The sequence below is a fragment of the Molossus molossus genome, unplaced genomic scaffold (genome assembly GCF_014108415.1).
Source record: "Molossus molossus isolate mMolMol1 unplaced genomic scaffold, mMolMol1.p scaffold_m16_p_1, whole genome shotgun sequence".
Lineage (NCBI taxonomy): Eukaryota > Metazoa > Chordata > Mammalia > Chiroptera > Molossidae > Molossus > Molossus molossus.
Window position 1 is genome coordinate 169,740,473 of NW_023425344.1, and position 21,018 is coordinate 169,761,490.

Sequence of the window (21,018 nt, forward strand, 5' to 3'; positions counted from 1 at the left end):
AATGTATCAAACCAGTTGTCTACAATGAGGGCTGAAAGGAATCACATGATGTCTTTTGTTCTTCAAATAAGATGGCATCTAAATTCTTCTACAAAGATGCCCATCCCACCTTCCCATGAAAAGATCTCTCTCCGTCCACAGTTTATACTCCTGACTGTGAGGGCTCAAATGAACACAATCAGTGCATCTCTGAAACCTGGCTTTCCCTAGCCCAGTTAATTCAGGGATGATTTCTTTAGAGTTCCAGAGATAAATCTTGAAAGTAGTTGGCTGACATGCAAATAACATTATTCCCTGTTTGACAATTGAAAAAGCTTAGGTTCAGAGAACCAACTGGTCATTCCCTGAACTAGAGAGACAAGTTTGTAGTACAACTGAGAGACTTCAGTAAACCTATTACCTTTCTAGCTTCAATCTGATACTTTTTCTGTTTTTCATTTTCAAGTGATTTTAACCCTACAAAGATAAGGAACTGTGAAAGTAAGGGGCAACCTGAGATGAGATCATATATGTAAAAATGCTCTCAAAGTTAAAAGTGATTTACAACTAAGCAAGATGATTATCATCTATTTGTTATTTGGGGGTTCTGTCCACCTATGAAATGCTTTTGAAAACTGTGTCCACATATAAAACTGATTACAAACAAACAAACAAACAAACAAAAAGCTTTGGCTGGTTTGGCTCAACGGTTAGAGCATCGGCCTGCAGACCAGAGAGTCCCAGGTTCAGTCTCCTCTAGAGGCCCATACCAAAATAGAAAAAAAACAAAACAAACAAACAAAAAAATCTCATAACTCATCCAAATCTTGGTAAAATATGAGGTCAATCATGGTATAAAGATGAAAACGTTCCTTGCAATTTTCCTCAACTATTATAAACTTAATCATGTTTTCTTCCTTATTAGCCAGGTTTATTTATCTCCATTTTCCCAAGTTTCTTTCTAGCTTAAGCATTTATACTTACAAATGCAAAGAAACAACCCATTCTTTTCATTTTTCTTCCTTTGACATTATTGAAAAGTCTCCTTTCTTATCGGTGCTAAATAAACCATGAAATAGGCACATTTGATCAGTTAAAATAAAGTGGAATAGTACATTAAGTTTCCAGAGACTCTGTATTCTCTGACAGTTTCCTCACTGGGACCCTTGATTATGGTCCCTAGTACATAATTAGTTTCTGTGAAGTGACTCAGTTCCCAGGGCCAGTACGAGGGTTCTGGTAGATTTGACTGTTTTCTAATTCCCTGTTCTGGAAATCTTTTATGGAGGCCAGAAACCAAGAATGATGTTCTGTGGTTCTCTTTCACCAGGCAGTAGGTGCTATTGGTGAACACTGGCACCCAAGGAGGAAGGTGGGGAGGATCAGAGAAAGAAAGAATATAGCTAACTCTTCTCTTTTTGTGGAGGAGGGTCAAGGTTTTTTAAACCTGGAATCATTTGGGAAATATGGAAAAAGGTTGATACTTATCATGACTATTATAATTTTATTGATGAAGTGGATGTCGCTCTCTCTGTTCTCATTCCTGGATAATGGGTTTCATTTCCGATCTGTGAGCTGTCCTTCCCTCATTCCCACACACAAGTTGGTTGGTTTTATGCTAATTGACCACTGTAATGGCTATTTCCCAGTGCACTTGGGAAAATGTAGGTGGATGCATCTGAGTGTGAGGTCATTTGTTGACATTAAATGTAAATTTTATTAAATGTATGTACAATGCACAGAGTATATTCAAAGAGTGGCAGCACTATCATCTAATATTAAGCATAATTTTATAATGTCACATGCATTTTACAAAGCAAAATGTCTGAAAGTTATGCTAGTCAAACTTTTGTTTAGTTGAGACCAGTCTGTGCTTGGAGCATTTTAATTATACAACTGTGTCGACTAGCCTATTTTATTACTTGTGGTTTAGCATTATTAGATTTAGGTTATAATCTCTAATGATCATTTGTCTCTGACTTGTTAACTAGCATATTGTCATTAAACCAAATTTTAGAATTATATTGTCAGTACACTTAGTTATTATCCCATAAGTAATATACACAACTGGAAGAACTTGTGTCAGATGGCAGAATAAAGTCACGTATCATGATTGTTTTTACAATGTCAAATTCTGTGCAGATTCTAAATACTAGAAATATCACGTCTCATAATTGTATAAGATGCTCCAAAGTAGATCTATTTTATCACAAAAATCAATGACACACAAGTAAATGTTTAATGTAACAAAATTTGTGGTTGGCAAAATGATGAATCATATACAGGATAGTTAAGTGTACTGTCAAATTATAAATTGTACAATGTACAGTCACAGAATATCAGACTTTAAATCTCTTTGGCTTATGAAATGAGACGGCAATTAGATGAGTCTAGGATCACAGGAAATTACTTAAAGTATCATCAGGCTATCTGGGTTGATCTGATATTTCGGAGAGATAATATTTTTGAGGCTTTGTTAAGAACGTGTTCAAAATTACACGGCACAGATTTTCCCTGCTTTTGTGGCCTTGCCAAGATGTTGTTACTTTATCTGTAGTAATTATCTAGGCTGACAGAGCACTCCAGGTTACATATTTCTTCAAATTATAAACTGTTTTATAATCGCAAACAGAAATTTATTGGTCTTCTTTACAATATCATAAACACTACGCCAAAGCATAGCCCAGCCCACCTAGCTCTGCCTACGCCTAGTAAAGACATTTACACTTTAAACAGGCAAAGGACATCTCTCTCTTTTTTTTTTTTTAAACCAGGTATAGGTTTCTGTTTCTTTTATAAAGAGATTGTTCTAGGAAGATGACTGAGCGACAATCAGGAAAAGTCTCTTTCTTTTCCATGAATTTCTAGAATAATTTGATAAACAGCCAAATATGTGTGAGCACAGCTTTTGAACTTCAGTCAGTGATCACTGCTGGGGCAGAGCCAACCTCAAGGCGCTTGTGGATTTGTTAGCATTATTTTATGGTGTTAATTGATGCCAGGCCCAGACTGTGAACCCAGGAAGCAAAGGCAATGCTTAAATCTCAGGTGAACCATGTTCCTAGAATCGATTTCATATTTGTATTCTGCATTTATTTGATAACTATTTGACACCTCCCTGCCCTCCACCCATTTGTTCCTTTTTAGAGAGCAAATCTGTAGTTTATTCATCTTTGGGTCCCCAAACTCTTAACCTTGTCCCTCCTGCAGGTGGGGATCTCAGGAAATGTTGAGACAGAAATCTTTGTCTGGAACTCTAAACCACACCTTTCCAGTGTGATAAGAGACTCGTGCTCATCGTGGCTAAGGCAATGTCACGTGACTTAGTATCATAATCTGAAATAAAACAAAATACGCATGGCTACCTTTTTTCTTTGGTAATTACCATTCACAATCACCAGGTACTTAAAACTGGAACACTGAAACTATGGATGCAGAGAAAAGTTGGAAGGAAACCTTTCTTTACAGCACTTGCTAAAAAAAACAGAGAAAGAAAACAGACTCGTCTCCCAAATCAGCGGCTGCATCTCCCCGTCACCTTCCGAGGTCTTTCTGCAGGGATGGCAAATGCAGAGGCCCTGGGCCCCGTCTGTGCAGCAGTTTCGTGGGAACAGGGGCTTCTTCTCTCAGGAACACCTCGCTGGTGACCTTTCAGAGTTCAGCAAACAAATATACCTGGTAGGGATTTTTCTAAAGATGAACTTTCCAGGGCCTTTCCCCAAAGTTTGTAGGGAGGTAGGTGTGTACACCTAAATTTCCAAACCTCCGACAAGTCTTTGCACATCCAGTCTGACTTTGGCCATGCTCAGTCAACCAGGAAGAAAACATACTCACTTCTTAGGAGTAGCATCTTATTTGGTAAGATAGGCTAATTACAGTGAGTTAAAATATTTTTTTAATCTTCCGACAGTTATCCTTTTAATGTGTTCTGTAATTGCAAACCTTAGTGTGTTAATCTCTGATTCATTAGTGAGTTTCTGAAGTGTTTATTAAGGAGCACGTGTAACATTCTGGTAATTACTAATAATCTTTGTTCGTACCACATTTACGAAGATCTCTGCAGGGAGTTTCATTAGGTTCATCACTACTTATTGTCAGTGTACAGTTTTTATTAGCAGTCTCCGCCCCTATAAAATATGGGACTTTGGGCTTTACAAACCAAAATGAAATGTCTCTTCTCTCTTATGGCTAATAAACTCAAAGATTAAGTCTGTGTGTCACTGTCCCTTCAAAATCAAAGTTTCCTCCAATGTCTGCTGTCCCATGTCTGCTGGGAGAAAGGCAACGAGAGATTAAATTACAAATCTCGCCAGCGTTTACCATTCTGGTGGCAGCATCGGAATTATAGCTGGTGGCCCCTAGTCTGTGTTTCAGCTCCTCAAAGTACCTCACCTCCTTTGACACAAAGGTGTTATTTTTATGAAGCCCAGTGCATTATGGTAACAGAAAATTCCACTCAGGAAAAAAAAAATGCCATTTAGGACTGTCTTGGGTGGTAAAGGTCCCCTTTATCCCCACCCTAAACAAAACCACATCTTCCTACTCATGTTTGATAGCCGAAATCCCCTGAACAGGGACAAGTTCTGAGAAACAGTATATCAAGTTAAAAGCCACAAGAAGGATAAATGATTGATGCAAATGTTTTTCTGAGCACAGGGTTGAGTAGGGAAGGTAGGACAGAACACAGAATGCTACTGAACTGGAAAATGATCTAGAAATGATGCTAGAAATAAACGTCACCCATCTCAGGGTTAGTGGCAGTGTCAAAGGGATGGCTTGGACCACTTTTGCCCCCTGCCCCCCAAATCTCCATCAGTTCCCTACCCTAAAGTGCCACAATTAATCTCATAATCTAAATTAAAAGCAGAGTGCATACTATGTAAATATAGCTTCAGGACAAATCTCATTGCCTACCCTAATCTAATTTTTGCAACTCAATTGCTGCTCTTCTTATAAATATATCAGTTACATGTACACGTATATATACATATATAGGTGTGTGTGTGTGTGTGTGTGTGTGTGTGTGTGTGTGTGTGTGTGTAGGTCCTAAAACCTTTACTCCTAAGGAGAGACTCCATCGGACATCAGTAGTTTTTAAGAAGATAACAGATTACAAAATGACTTTGCGATTTTGGAATTTTCAAACAACCTCATCCTATGTCTTTTAAAGCAACAAAGCCATTGTATTTCTTACAGACATGTCTTGTTTGTGGTCACCTCTTAAGAAGTGCTCTGACAAGCTGAATGCATAAAGTGGCATTTCTGACTGTGCTGAGAATCAATGACAGACCAGCTTAAAAGTTGGTCTCACCGACTAAGCACACAGTTGTCAGTGGGAGATGCTGTCATTGTGGTTCTTGACCAGTTCAGAGAAAATTCTTTCAGTGAGTGAGATCATTCTTTGGCTATTAAAAACTATGCTTTTGTGAATGTTGAACAGCCCTTTCTTGACCCGGTAGGGCAGTTGTCTTCCATCTGTAGGGTGTGCGATACTGTGTTCCCGGGGATCGCAGCCGATGGGATTTCTGGCTCCTGGGCAGTGGAGCGGAGGGTTTGAGCCACACTCCTTTCCCTTGTGTCTTATTCTGACTGGATGTCAGGCCTTGAATATTTTTCAAGTGTTGTACTTCATTGTCCGGTTTGCCAGTTTAGCAGCAATTTTTCCTTCTAATAAAAGAAGTTCCTCAGATGGATATTCCAGATATGTCTAAGCTGCTTTTATTAGGACCATGAAGAGGCCCAACCTTTTCTTCTAAGTACAATCAAGAGTAGTATGGCTTTGCCTTTGAGATTTTGCAAAGAGTGGCATCACGTAACTGGACATTGTCTCCCCAAGCATAGAGAGAATTTGTTAGCACAGAATGCAGCTTGGAAAATGCCGATGTAAATCTTCAATCCAAGTGAGACCTTTTAAGTTGCTGAAATGTAGTGGAGAGGAAGAAGCAAATTGCTGTTTTACATGATTGAACAAAATGCACTGTAATTATACGAACTTGGAACAGATTCCTTAGAAGAACTGATAACTCTGTTTCACAATAAGTCATGTGCAGTAGAACTGAATACCGCATGTACTCGCTGCAGAGTGTAGACACGCAGGATGTGAGATGTGCAATAGAAGAGACAGCTATTCTTGCCTTAGCCTGTTTCATGGGACCTCCAGCTGCTTGAGCAGTAAGGAACGGTGGGGAGGCCTTCCTGAGGAATGAGTGTTTGCCATGCCTGCCACCCTCTTGCATTGCTCAACTAGGCAGTGGTCGACTCTCCTCATGTACTGTTGCTTTGATGTTGCCACTCCTGTTTGTAATTAACATAGCATCACTCATCAGACAGTCAGCATCCACATGGAACACTCCTCAAGGATTCCACTGACTCTTTGTTGCCTGTTCTGACGTGGGTGGGTAAAGTTTAATCATAGATATTTCGCCCAAAAATATCCCTCCCATTTTCTCTCTTTCCTCCAGCGTCTCTACGTCATTCTGTTTTCTGTCAGCCACAGTCCACCCACAGATAGGAGATCGTCTCCAACAAGAGTGATACTAGTGTTTATTCAGTATCAATCCAACTCATTGGCTGACATCTGATACTCCAAAACTCTATTCCTAAACATTATTCCTTGCATATAGTAGTCATCTATTTGTACCTAAACTCCTTCAACTAACTAAACTTCTAAAGGGCAGAATTATGGTCTCCTCTTTGTAATGCCTCAGATAGTAGTGTGCCTAATACACAGTGAATGTCCCAGAACTCTTACAACTTAATAAATAGTGGGTTGGAAATACCATCTGTCAGATTCGGAAAAAGGAAAGAAATTGCAACTAGTGAGTGAAGTGCCTAGACTTCCAGTGGCCAGGTTTGATAACTAGTTCATCATGAAACAACTGTGCTCTGTATTTGTCTTTGCTTAAGCTGACAAAGGAGACAAAGCACACCATCCAGGCATTGCTTTGGTCCTTCTGCTCACTCCTTCACTGTCACTTCTAGGACCAGATTCACATAACTGAAATGGCTGTGCAGAGTTAGCTGAAGTACTCAGCTGAGAAACAGGAAAACATCAAATGACCTATATGGGGTTTTGACTTTTGTCTCATAAATACCCTCCTCTAACTCTCTCAGGTCTCCATCCACCCTGAGCAGCTGAATGCCACCAGCAGAGTGCTGGGACATCTGTCCAGCAGGAAATTTGGGAGATTGTCCTGGTGGGGGATCTTTGCCCTTACTTCTCTTAAAACGATGGCTTTTCCTCACTGGCCTTTGTTTCTCTCATTTCCCCACCTGAAATGCTTTCTCCTGGCTTACTCTTTCACCTCTCTGAATCCTACAGGGCCAGATCAAATCACTTTTCCTTCCTGAAATCCTTCCTGATCCTCCTCAAGAAGCAGCAATTGTTCCCTCTGACGAACACCTGGGCAATGGGGTGCTGATGCTACTTGACATTTCGGATATTTTTTCTTATATTGTTAACTTTTTTCTCATTTATTTATATTTATTGCACTTCTTGAGAAATAATGCCCTGGGTTTTTGTAAAACCTGTAGCATCTTATGTCATGTGGCAAATATTTTAAAAATACGTGGTAATTTGGAAGAAAAGCATCTAGAAAGGAATTTGACAGAGGTAAACACATGTAATAAAAATTGTTATAGATATTATGAGAAAAATCTATAATACATAAAACCATTTTAAGTTATTTTCTTTAAAGAAAGAAAGATAAGAGTCTTGGACTTCCCAACTAGGCATAAGAAAATGTTTCCCACTCAGCAATGAATATAGGTTACAAATATGCAAATGCAGAAATGGAGATTCTGTTCTATCATCTACAGGCAGTAATTCGGAAATACCAAACATGGTCCATCTACCTGGCCACCAAACCCCATTCTTGAGTCTAGACAGAACTGCTTACGGAGTCTTCTAGGCCAATGATTATACACACACCAAATGCACTTCTGGATCCAGACTAGTTTAAATGAGCCAGCTGTTCTGGTCCACTACCTTCTGATAAGCTTCATGCAATTTAAATTTTAGAGATGTAGTTCTTGCCTAGAAACTAACCTTCTAAAAATGATCATGCTTCATATCAATAGATGCTGAAAAAGCATTCGACAAAATCCAGCATCCATTTCTGATAAAAACGCTCAGCAATGTAGGAATAGAGGGATCATATCTCGACATAATAAAGGCCATATATGAAAGACCTACAGCCAACATCATACTCAATGGACAGAAACTAAAAACATTTCCATTAAGAACAGGAACAAGGCAGGGATGTCCACTTTCGCCACTCTTGTTTAACATTGTACTGGAAGTCTTAGCCACAGCAATCAGACATGAAGAAAAAATAAAAGGGATCCAAATTGGAAAGGAGGAAGTGAAACTGTCATTATTTGCAGATGACATGATATTGTACATAGAAAACCCTAAAGACTCCATCAAAAATCTATTAGACTTAATAAATGAATTTGGCAAAGTAGCAGGATACAAAATTAACGTCAAGAAATCGACGGCATTCTTGTACATCAATGATGAACTCACAGAAAGAGAAACTGAAAAAACAATCCCATTTACCATCGCTCCAAAAAAATTACGATACCTAGGAATAAACTTAACCAAAGAAGTAAAGGACCTATTTGCAGAAAACTACAGGTCATTGAAAAAAGAAATAGAAGAAGATATAAAAAAGTGGAAGAACATACCCTGTTCATGGATTGGAAGAATTAACATAATTAAAATGTCCATACTACCCAAAGCAATCTATAGATTCAATGCAATCCCCATCAAAATACCAACGACATATTTCATAGAACTAGAACAAATACTTCAAAAGTTCATATGGAACCAAAAAAGACCCCGAATAGCCACAGCAATCTTGAAAAAGAAGAACAAAGTTGGAGGGATCACATTACCAGATATCAGGTTATACTACAAAGCGACTGTAACCAAAACAGCCTGGTACTGGCACAAGAACAGGCATATAGACCAGTGGAACAGAACTGAAAACCCAGAAATGGACCCAAGGCAATACGCTCAATTAATATTTGACAAAGGTGGCAAGAGCATACAGTGGAGTAAAGACAGCCTCTTTAATAAATGGTGTTGGGAAAATTGGACAGCTACATGCAAAAAAATGAAACTCGACCATCAACTTACACCATACACAAAAATAAACTCAAAATGGATAAAAGACTTAAATGTGACCCGTGAATCCATAAAAATTCTAGAAGAAAATGTAGGCAACAAAATTTCGGACATCATACGGAGCAGAATTTTCACTGATACATCACCTAAGGCAACAGAAATAAAGGAGAAAATGAACACATGGGACTACATCAAACTAAAAAGCTTCTGCACAGCAAAAGAAACGATCATCAAAATGGAAAGGCAACCCACTGTATGGGAGAACATCATTGCCAATGATGTATCAGATAAGGGGTTAATTTCCAATATATACAGAGAGCTCACACAACTCCACAAAAGGAAGACAAAGAACCCAATTAAAAAATGGGCAGAGGAGCTGAATAGACACCTCTCCAAACAGGACATACAAATGGCCAAGAGACATATGAAGAAATGCTCAACATCACTAATCATCCGAGAGATGCAAATTAAAACAACAATGAGGTATCACCTCACACCTGTCAGAATGGCCGCCATCAACAAATCATCAAACAACAAGTGTTGGCGAGGGTGTGGAGAAAAGGGAACTCTAATACACTGCTGGTGGGAATGCAGACTGGTGCAGCCGCTATGGAAAACAATATGGTGCTACCTCAAAAAATTAAAAATTGAACTTCCATTTGACCCAGTGATCCCACTGCTGGGAATATACCCTAAGAAGCCTGAAACACCAATCAGGAAGAATATATGTACCCCCATGTTCATAGCAGCACTATTTACAATAGCTAAGATCTGGAAACAGCCCAAGTGTCCACCAGTAGACGAATGGATCAAAAAGCTGTGGTACATATACACAATGGAGTACTATGCAGCGGTAAGAAAGAAAGATCTCTTATCCTTTGAGACGACATGGAGGGACCTGGAAAGTATTATCCTAAGTGAAAGAAGCCAAGCAGAAAAAGACAAATACCACATGATCTCACTTATATACGGAATATAATGAACATAACAGTCTGAGGAATACAGTAGACCCAGACACATGGAAGTAGGGCACAGACTGACATCCCTCAGAAGAGGGGATGGGGGGTGGGGGGGTGGGAAGAGATAAACCACAGAACTTATATGCATGTATGCATGACCAATGGACATGGACAACTAAGCCGGGGACAGGGTGGAGGGGGTGGGGTGGGGGGTGCCAATGGGGTAAAAAGGTAAAATATCTGTAACAAAAAAATAAATAAAAATTCATAAAGAAAAAAAAAATAAAATAAAATAAAATATGATATTGTTAGAAGTCCCAAAAAAAAAAAAAATAAAAATAAAAATAAAAATGATCATGCTAATAGAGGTATAAGTTTGACAAGCAAAGCCGTTATGAAGATGAGTATCTGTGACATTTTAAACTTTGACAACAGTAGATCTAGGGCTGTGGACTAGTACTTGTGGGGTTAAAGAGGTTCAAGAGGGGCTCGTGTTGAATGTATCATTTTAAAAACAACAACATTTAATTTAAAAGAAAAAGGACTACCCAACAAGTTCAGCTCTTCTGTTACATTTTTGTTGCCACCATTCGTATTCTGACATTGTTATCTTCACCTAGACTGTGGTATTGCCTTCAAGTTCTGCCCTCCATACTCTCATTCTAGTTCACCCAGTGAGGCAGTAAATGTATTTTTAGGGGTTTAAATGTGCCAAGCACTCTGCTGGAAGACTTAACTCCCTCATCTCAGAATGGTTGATCTCCTAAACAATTGTATTCAACACCTCTCTACTTTACAAAATCATCTGTAAGCCTGACCCCCTTCCAGTCTTATCATATTTTGTTCATGTGCCCAACTGCTTCAATCAAAGTAAATTACTCACGCTTTTCTGTGATATATTTGTCAGTTTTCAGCATAATTCCCTGGGGTCTAGCACTACAAAATCAATCACTCTTAGTGGTAGAAGTTGTGTTCCTATCATAAATCCAACAATCTGAGAAAAACATCTCAAAGTAGACAATATTAGAGGTGCTTTTGGAAATTCTTTCTAAAAATGCTTGGTGAAATTGTGGGGGGAAGTCCAGAAGGGAGAAGAGCCTTAATTCAGGATGGGGACAAGGAAGTTAAACACAAGGAGTAGGCAGACTAAAGAAACCCCAAAACAGAGCAGCCGGGGTGTCGGGAGATGAGAGCACTTACCATAAATATCCTTAGAAACAAACCCCAGGGTAAAATACAAAATGAAGAAGTTACGACCCACATACTGAAAACTTCCATATTTTGAAGGTTAAGTTCTGAGGTGCGTGATCATACCCAAAAAGAAGAAGAATGAATTTAGCATTTTAAAATGGGACACTTTTATTGAGCACCAACTGTATGCAGGGTGTTGTACTTCTGTGAAGGTCCAGGTAGCTCCCCACGGTGACCAGCTGCCCCATGATGAGGTGGTGAGTAGACTGTACCGCAAACAGCCAACTCTCCGTCTACCACAGGCTCCTGTCCGCCAGCATGAATTCCAAATTCACAGTCAGGATCAAAGTTAGGCCATATTAGCGGCTCTGTGTTTTTAACCTTTGTATTAAATTACCATCAAGGAGCACTAATTGAGATAAGAAATAGAGCTACTTCTTCATTGCATTTGCATCTTCAGATTTCTGAATTATGCATTAAAACAATCGTTGACATCTGTGCATGCTTTTCACAGAAGAAAAAGGCATAAAGGCCTCAGGGTGCATCTGTCTGGCTGAGCAACAGATGGGGGAAAAAATCTCTTTCTACAGTTCTGTTGAAGTACAGAGAAATATAATTTTAAAGGTTACAAAAATAAGGTAAAGGCTATATAAAAATAAAGCAATAAAATCTATAGCGAAAAAGAATATTTTGAATTAATCTGAAAAAGCTGAGTTTCCTAAGACTTTGAAAAATGAGTAAAACCATTTGGCAAAATCCTTAACTTGGATTTTTGTGTTTATTTGTTTGTTTGTTTTTGTTTTTAGGTTCCAGATTCAGAAATGTTCAACTGATCCAAACAGTTACAAAAGCTTAGGAGACAGCTTTCGGACAATTTTCCGAACGGAAGGGTATGTATGGTTCTTCAGATATAGACTCAATGTTGATATAGGCATTTAAATATGTTACTACATAACACATTTTTCTCATTCGGAAGGGGATATTTTCCTAGTCTTATTAGGAAAAAAATGTTAAAGGAGTGCTTTCCTACTTTTTTACCTTGTTCTTGATAATATGATTGAAAATTAAATATGTTTACAATAGAAACTACCATTAAAAGGGTATTAATAATCAGTTTGATGACTAGAGGACAATTTTTAATTTGTGTCATGAAGGTTTTTTAGGGCTCTCAATAACTGAAACTATGTAAATGTAACAGTTCCTTATTTTGATTCTTAACTATATTGCCCAAATGTGGTCCTTGTTTGCATTGTGGTTTGTGAATATTCAATCAAAATTGATCTATGTCAAAAGTTGATGTGTCAACTTCATTATTCTATTAGATGAATAAATAAATATAATATTTTTGTTATAAAATCTAAAATTATATTGATGTGTAGATTCAGTTAAAGACTTATCCAGCCCTGGCCAGTTTTGCTCAGTGGTTAGAGCATCGGCCTGTGGTCCCGAGAGGCCCGGGTTCGGTTCCCACTAAGGGCATGTACCTAGGTTGCAATTTGTCCCCGGCCCTGGTTGGTCGTGTGGGTGGCAGCCACTCGATGTGTCCCTTTCACGTCGATGTTTCTCTCTCTCTTTCTCTATTTCTCTCTCTCCCTCTCACTCTACTTGAGCAAAAAATAAAAAAATGTCCTCGGGTGACATTATCCAGCATAACTGTCCAAAGGATATTTTATTTGCTTTTTGAAGTTGTTTTCATAAGAGACTTGGTTGAAAATAATTATATAAAAATGATAACAGGCCCAGCCAGTGTAACTCAGTGGTTGAGCATTGACCCATGAACCAAGAGGTCATCACTTTGATTCCTGATCAGGGCACATGCCCATGTTGTGGGCCCTATCCCCAGTGGGGGGCATGCAGGAGGCAGCCAATCAATGTTCTCTCTTATCGATCTTTCTATCTCTCTCTCCCTCTCCCTTCCTCTCTCTCTAAAATCAATAAAGAAATAAAAAAATGTTTAAATGATAACAGTAATAATAAAGATAGCTGGTATATTCAGCCCCACCATGTACTAGGAAATCTCCTTATAACTCTGTGAGGTAAGTTCTATTAGCATCATTCCAGATGGATAGATGAAGAAACCAAGACTCAGAGAAGTTAGTAATCGTCACATAACTGTTAAGTAGCGGAGCTGGGACTCAAATCTAGGTCTGCTGGACCCCCAAGCCCATGCTCCTAACTGCTGTAGTTCACTACCTCTCGTGGCAGATTGTGCTGTGGATACTGTTCTGCTAATTGTCTACTTCAATTAAATACATATCATGGATGTCCTTCCACGCTAGCATATACTTTTTAACAACAACATAGTAATTTATTCATCTACCTGCTGCAATTTATTAAATTAATAATTTTTTTGTGCACCTTTAGGTTTTCATATTTTTGCTGTTATAAACAACAGTGCAATAAATATTCTTACACTACTTTTGCGTATTTATGTACATATGTATATATTTCTATGAAATGAAATTATGGGTTTACAGGATCAGATGTGACCAAATTATCTTCCAAAAAGGACATAACGATTTTATACCTTTAGTTTTTAAGAGGTCTTATTTTTTCTTACCCTCTGAAACACTGGGCATTATCTACCATTGTTTAGTATATGTGTCACTCAAGTCACCCACATGCTTCTCTTGTTTATCATCTAATAGGTGAAAAATAAAACTATCTTAATGGTATTCCTTTGATGGAGTAGCATTTCTTTTATGAGTTACTTATTATGTCCTTTGCCCATTTCTCTTAGGTTAGATTTTTTTTTATTGATTTGTAAGAGCTCAGTATATTATCATAGGCACTACTCTTCTATTACATAGAATACCAATATTTTTTCTAACTTATTGTCTTACAACTGTAGTGCCTTACACCTTTCAGATATTTGTAGTTTTTAAGGATTGTGATTTTGTGATTATATCTGTTTGTTTTGCTTTGTGATATCTGATCTTGATGTCAAATTTAAAAAGAAAGGCATCTCCTAATCCCAAGATTATAAACACTTTCTTTTGGTGCTTTTTACATTTGAATCTTTAATCCGTGTAAGAAATATTTTTGTGTGCGGTGTGGTAGATAGGAATTGAATTTTATTTTCAAATGGTATGTCAATTGTCCAAACACCACTTGTTGAAAAATCCATCCTGTACTCACTAACTGGGAATGCAAGTATTTTCACATATTAAACATGTCATCTAATTTTTTAATTCTGTTTCTCCATTTCCTGTTCTGTCTCATTACTTTATCTCTCTCTATGCCAGTATCACACTGTTTTCGTTATTGTATCTTTAGCGTATCTGGGGAATATGTAAAAAGCCTTGCATTATAAAGCGTAAACTCTTTATCATGGTGGGCAGAGCCCTCCTGATATGACCGTCCCTTCCTCTCAGGCTCCTCTCTCACACACAGACCTGCTGTAGGAATCGCTGCTGTTTCAGCCCCCTGGTCTCTCACACTCTCGTGGCTTTGCATGCTCTTCCCTATTCCTGGAGGGCCAACCCCTACGCCACACACTCTTCATTCCTGGGTGTCCTCAAGTTTCACCCTCTCTGACCGTCTTTTCTCTACCACATGCTTTCTCTGTGAGTCTTTCTTTCTTTCTTTACATATGCATCACCCTGATTTATTGTGTTCATTCTCTGTCTCCCCTCTCCCACCTCAAGAATGTATTTCCCTAAGGGCTGTGTCTCGTTTAGCTCTGTATTCCTGATGCCTGTGCTTGGCCCTGAGTAGAGATAGAAAGTGTGCAACAAACAAATGAAGGAATGTCATCACACCAACACCATCATGATGCAGAGTGAAATGGAAATGATAATTCTTGCTATAGACCACCCCCTCTGAATTATGATAATGATCTTGATGCCTGATTAACTATTTGGGGGTGACCTAGTAACTATTTTGGGGTAACCTAGGATCAGCAAGTTCTTGCTGTTACACTAGTGAGCTGTGTGATGCCTAACTGCCATACATGGATAGTGTTCCTGTTTTATAACAACTGGATCAAAATTATGTTCATTTTACCCAAAATATATATAAAGAGGTCACAGCGTATTATGTAGCCGGGAAACGTGTCCCCTTCCAGTGAAACAGTAGTGTCAGCCAAGCCAAGTTCTGTAAGCGGTAACAGATATCTCTGAATAGGATGTGGGAGTTCCATAGCCAGGCTCTTCATTTCATATGTGTTTTAGGAAGAATTTGGTGTTTCTGCTTTGGTATCAAGTAATATAACAAACATACAGTATGTGTGGTCCTTGCATAGGAAAATTGGCTTTTTCCTAGATTGTACGTATAATCGCTTCTAGAGCAAATTGACATTCTCTCTGCACTGCCGTTAGATCTGGCCATGTTGTTAGCCAAAAGCCAGAGTGCTCCACCCTGAGAGGTGGAAATATTTGTAAGAGAAAAAACTGCTTGTTATTTTTGATACAGAGAAAGAGCATTTCATTGCCTTAGGTTAAAAAAAAAACAAACCTTTAAGCACATACTGTGTTGAATATTTTTCCCCCTAGCAAAAGCAGTTCCTTTTGATTTTCTTATTTAGCTTTTAGAGTGCACTCTGCTTTCAAAAATGTTCTTCTCAGGTACACAGAGGCCAGTTTAATCTGTGGTCTGCAAGGACGTCAGAGTTAGTCCATTTGACCGTTAGAATATTTAGGAGAATTCCTATCTCCTGTTTTCTCTATCTCCCCCAAGTTAAAGGTTTTGAAAACTAGTCCTTTTCTGTTTGGTGAAAACATTAAACTTTGTTAAGACACGTATAATCGGCACAGATGCCCACGTCTCTTCTATGAGAAAGTGGAATGGTTGTTCTCAGGGATGTAGTTCCTCACCTCCCTGCCCAGCGCTTACATGTTTCCAAGACACAACCAATAGCTCCGTCCCCAGGGTCCAAAACCCTTTACTGTGTCTAAGATTCTGATTCTTCGTAAAAGCACATCCATCGAACTTTCATTAAAGACATCATTTTTCCACCATCTTTACAGAGGTGAAATCAATTTGAGTAAAAAACAAATCCCTTCCAAATCCTGAGTAAGGATTGCTATAATATGAAATCATCATATTTAGTTAGCTTTTACCAAAAAGGCCAGCACTGTTTATTTTGAAAAAGAAGAGAGAACTCAGAGGAAAGAAATGTGTCACTGTTGAGAATACCTCCATCGTCATGGTGATTCTTCACCTTTCTCTGGTTTGACGGAAATAAACTAGCAGCTCCATCTACTGTAACTGTGAACCCAGAAAGACACAAAGATTTAGCCTAGTTGATTAGGGGTCTTTAAAACCAAGAAGGTTCGTTTTGTACTCACCCAACCACAAGTGGCTGGTATTTCTGTTTACCATGTGTTCATGCATCATGCCTCAGAGTATCTCATGGATATTTTTCTAGCCTTTTTCATACGTGTCCTTCCCTTAAAGCTGGTGATTGAGATGCTCACAGATGGGTGTGGGGATTATGAATATGCTAACAAAAACCAGGACTGCCCACCTCCTTACTCTTCCTCCCCAGAAAGTGCCTACTGGACATTCTTCCTGAAATAAAGAGAAAAAAATATATTAAACAGAACTTAAGATATTCTGATGACAAAAGTAAAGACAAGAAACTAGTATTTCTGTTCTTCAGTATACAGGCACTGTGCTAAGGACTTCTTTATTCGGTATCCTCAACACAGCACTGTTCTCAACCCAATGGAGCATCATTATGTCTGTCTTTTGTATAAGGCAACTGAAGACCTGAGAAATTAAATAACTTGCCAAAGTCACAGGTATTAGTGGCACACCACGGGTTTTCCATTACACTATATCACCTTTCACTACACACCAAATGTCGCTGTTATTTATTGAATGTAAAGAAGACTGTGGAAGTAGTGGCTATTAACTCCCAATTTTGGAATACCTTTGGTGTATACCTTCCCTCAAATCACATAGCAATTTAGAGTAGCTTTTATCTTCTCCGAGTGAAGTCTGAAAGCTCTGAGACTGGTATATGTTCAGTCAACCAAATCTTGTTGATTCTGAGGCAGCACCACAAACCTCTAACAGCTCAAGACTTAATCCGATCGTTGCCCAGTCCCTTGCAGATAGCTCAGTATCTCTGGAAAGTTCATGGTTTTCCATGGGTCTACTCCCATCCTGCATGCGCCGTAGTTTTGTTCTGAGAAAAATACTTGGGCATTGGTTTGCCCAAGGCAAATAACTAGGAAACAACTAGGTCGGATTAAACTTCATTTCAAATGAGAAACATGTTGATTGCTGGTGCCTTCAGAAATACGGTATTCTTCAGAAAGTAGAAAATATGTGGTTGCTTTCGGGGGGCATTTGAACTGTGTTTTGTTTCACGATTTGTTTTCTGTAACCACTGATGCTGCCCCAAGTATCATCTTACAATCAGACCACTTGGTGATTATAATATTTTCTAGTTAAATGACATTTAAGGCCTTGTTTTATGAGCTCCAGCATAATTGGCTAATTTGGTAAACTCCAGATGTGTGAGATAATGTGCCACTCGTTCAAGTACCTTTCAGACAGCATAAATGGCAGGGCCCCAGGAGGTATAATCACTCCCTCTTGTTTTCATTAAGAAGGGGAATGAGCGGCTTTTGACACAGACAAAGGAAGTGGGGCGTCTACAACTCAAAATCAACAACAACCTGGTAAGATTTGGGCATTTTCTTTTTACAGGTGAAATCACTCCAATAGCTTTGGCTTAATTTGGTGTGTTAGTGGGTCTACTTTTTAAAAAGTGGCTGGGTGATTTTGAAAACCACCCTGAAAATAGAAAAGACCTCTGAAAATAGAAAGGCCTACCCCTATAGAAATTCCCCTGAGTAAAGTAGTCTCTGGAAACTGTCCCTCCCTCTCCCATGGAAGTGAGGAGAAGCATGGGTTTGAAGAGACAATGGAGGAGCTAACCCTAACCCACAGCCAGGAATGTTGGTTATTTGAGCAATCAGCAGCTTGACCATCTAAACCAAGTTGCAACTCCACAAGGCCCAGTAGTTGCTGCTGCTTTAACTTTCTTCTTTCTACCATCTTTGTCATCCAACGAAATCAGCTCATCTACCCAGCATTGCTGGCACTACTGTTCCTTGGATCCTGGGGCTGGTCCCTCTTATCTGCCTATAGATCCAGTGGAGTTCACATACAGCTGAGTCATGGGTCGCTGTGGACTCACTGCCCCATAACCAATGCAGTTTTCATTCTGATGAATAACTACAGAATGTGCCCCAGCCCCCTAAACAGATCATCTGCAGTGCAGATCAAGTATGGGTAGATCATTGGGTGTTGACAGGGTTTGCCCAACTGAATTCATTCCTTGATGGGTGCCAAGTGTACACTATGCCTTCTGTGATGAGTTTCCCAGGGCTTTGAATACCTTATCTCCTCTTTGTTTTACCAAAGAGGCCCTTCCTGGGACCCACTGGACCTCCCTTGAGTGCTCCCTTTCTTTGCTTCTTTCCAGCTTTATTGCGATATGGACATATGACCTTGTGTAAGTTTAAGGTATACAATGTGACAATTTGATACACACATATATTGAGAAATGATTTCCACAATAGGTTAGTTAGCACCTCCTTCACCTCACATAATTACCATATTTTTGTGTGCAGTGAGATCTACTGTCTTAGCAACTTTCAAGTATACAATAAAGTACTGGTAACTATAGTCACCATGCTGTGCATTACATCCCTGCTCCTTTGTTGTTGTGTGAGGAGGAGGAGAAAGCAGGAAGTCCAGCTGCTCTTGCTCCCACACCACAGGCTTCCACCCTGGCCTACCTGGGCTTCTGAATGATGGCACAAGTGTCCTGGAGCAGGGGTGGGGGGTGGGGGTGGAGGACACCAGGAAAAAATAACAGAGTATGTGACAGTTTGGAGAACAAACCATCACAAATCTTTCTGGCAGGTCTTATAAGTGATGGGTCCAGGTTCAGAATATGCACAGCATCCAGTAGACTGAAACTGTTTCTTTTTCCAAGTCTTCTCCTGTTTTGGAAAGAAAAAAATAGGTGATCGTAATTCAGGCATGGGCCTGCTATGATTTTTCTTGAGTAATCTGTGTTTCTTTTAAAAATGGTTTATCAATGCTTTAGTAGATTATCCTCATACTTTTCAGTCATAAAATATATATAATTGCTTTTCACAGAACGCTTATGCTATGTTGCTAAGAACTTTAAACTCTGATTATTTAGCAATTCAAGGCTGAAAATAGATGGATGAAGGGTGAGGAAGAAGAACATTGAATAGGCATAGACAGCATTTTATTTCAATATTTTTTTAAAGTCAAGTAGTTGGGCTATGGGTACATTATTTGTTATTTCTATTCTACCAGATTATTTTACACCACTGCTAAGGCAAATAGCTCTTTGTAAAGTCGTTTTTACAACCAGGGAGCGGATAATAATTTTCAGAGTGCTCAGAAAACAGCATCCTCAGGGCCTCGATGTCCCAGAGTTCTGTTTCCTTTTCTAGATCAGAGGTCTTTGGTTCTGCCCACAGACTGACCTTTAAAATGGTTTCAGCTCCTAGATTTCCCTTCTGTCATCACCACAGATTGCTAGCTGACAGTCACACTCCGACTCCCCGGGCCTCTCACTAACAATGCTTTCTGAATTACTGACTGGCCTTTGGCAAGGATTTAACTGTTGCCAAAGTGTAAGTGAAAACGTTTGCAGGGATGTCAGCCCGTCAGCAAGGCCTGATTAAGAGACCAAACACAGCCTCTCTCAGCTTTCAGTGCTGACAAGGAGGGAAGGAGGACCCGTTGTTTGGGTGGAAGCAGTTGTCTTTAGGGAAGGTTTGTGTCTCAGTTCAGAGCCTGGACAGATATTCCCCATGTTTTATAGAGTGTTAATGGGAGGTGAGGAGATTCCGTAGTCAATGGGAGAGGTCCCACTGGAAATATTTTTAGGCCTTTATTTTTCGTTATTCTGGATTTCTGATGGGCTAGAATCATTGTCACCTTGGGAAAAAAAGAATATGTCTTTACCAAAAACAAAATCCTTTTTTCTGAAGGTAGTTAAACTGAACATTTCCAGACTAGAATGAGAACAAAAATCCTCCCAAAATTCTTCTACCTTTTTTCTAATTCTCTTTTTGTGGAAAGTAATTTAGGCATGATTTGAAATAGACAAAGTTAAAGGAGTAGATATTTTATCTTCGTCATTGATTTCATTAGTGTCTCTGATTTTGTAAAATTACATCATTCATTATATTATCTTTTTGGTAGGATCTTCTAATCCTGGCCATATGCAAATTTGATCTCATTTTCTTTTCCTCAGGAACAAAGGTCACATAAGAAGCTAAGTACACACATACACACATAAGTGTATTTAAATTCTAATTGAATTGCTTATAGATTGGATGGCTACATTTTCTCCGTTAATTGCACATGTCAGATGCCATTGTAGAATCCATGAGTATTAATTATGATGTTTTTATTCAGTTCCTGCTTAGGAATCTGTTTAATCATCCAATTGCACTAGTTCTCATCACTAGTCCATGAAATTTTTAGTTTAGTCTCATGACTTTAGCTCTACCTTTCTTCCAGGTCTTTTAGGTGGTTTGAAATTAGAGGAAAGGAGAAAATTCACACATTTTTGTTATAATAGTGATTATATTCAGAACCATGGTTACTATTTTAGCCCTTTACTGTTTATATGGAATGTGCCCACTTGTGTTACCTCACTTGATACTTACAAGAACACTGGCAAGTAGGAAGGTAGGGAGTATGAACTCTAGTTCTATAGTCAAGAAATTGATAAAATGTTAAGGGACTTGC

General features: G+C 38.9%; 1 protein-coding gene across 31 annotated transcripts in view; it reads left to right on the forward strand.

The window, feature by feature from the left end:
* SLC25A21 (solute carrier family 25 member 21) overlaps positions 1 to 21,018 on the forward strand; it is a 463,129-nt gene that overhangs the window by 322,409 nt on the left and 119,702 nt on the right. For all 31 annotated transcript variants that reach the window (XM_036256725.1, XM_036256732.1, XM_036256740.1 and 28 more), the window contains one exon: positions 12,066 to 12,149. In XM_036256725.1, coding sequence (XP_036112618.1) covers positions 12,066 to 12,149 — 84 coding nt within the window. The remainder of the gene's footprint in view (positions 1 to 12,065; positions 12,150 to 21,018) is intronic.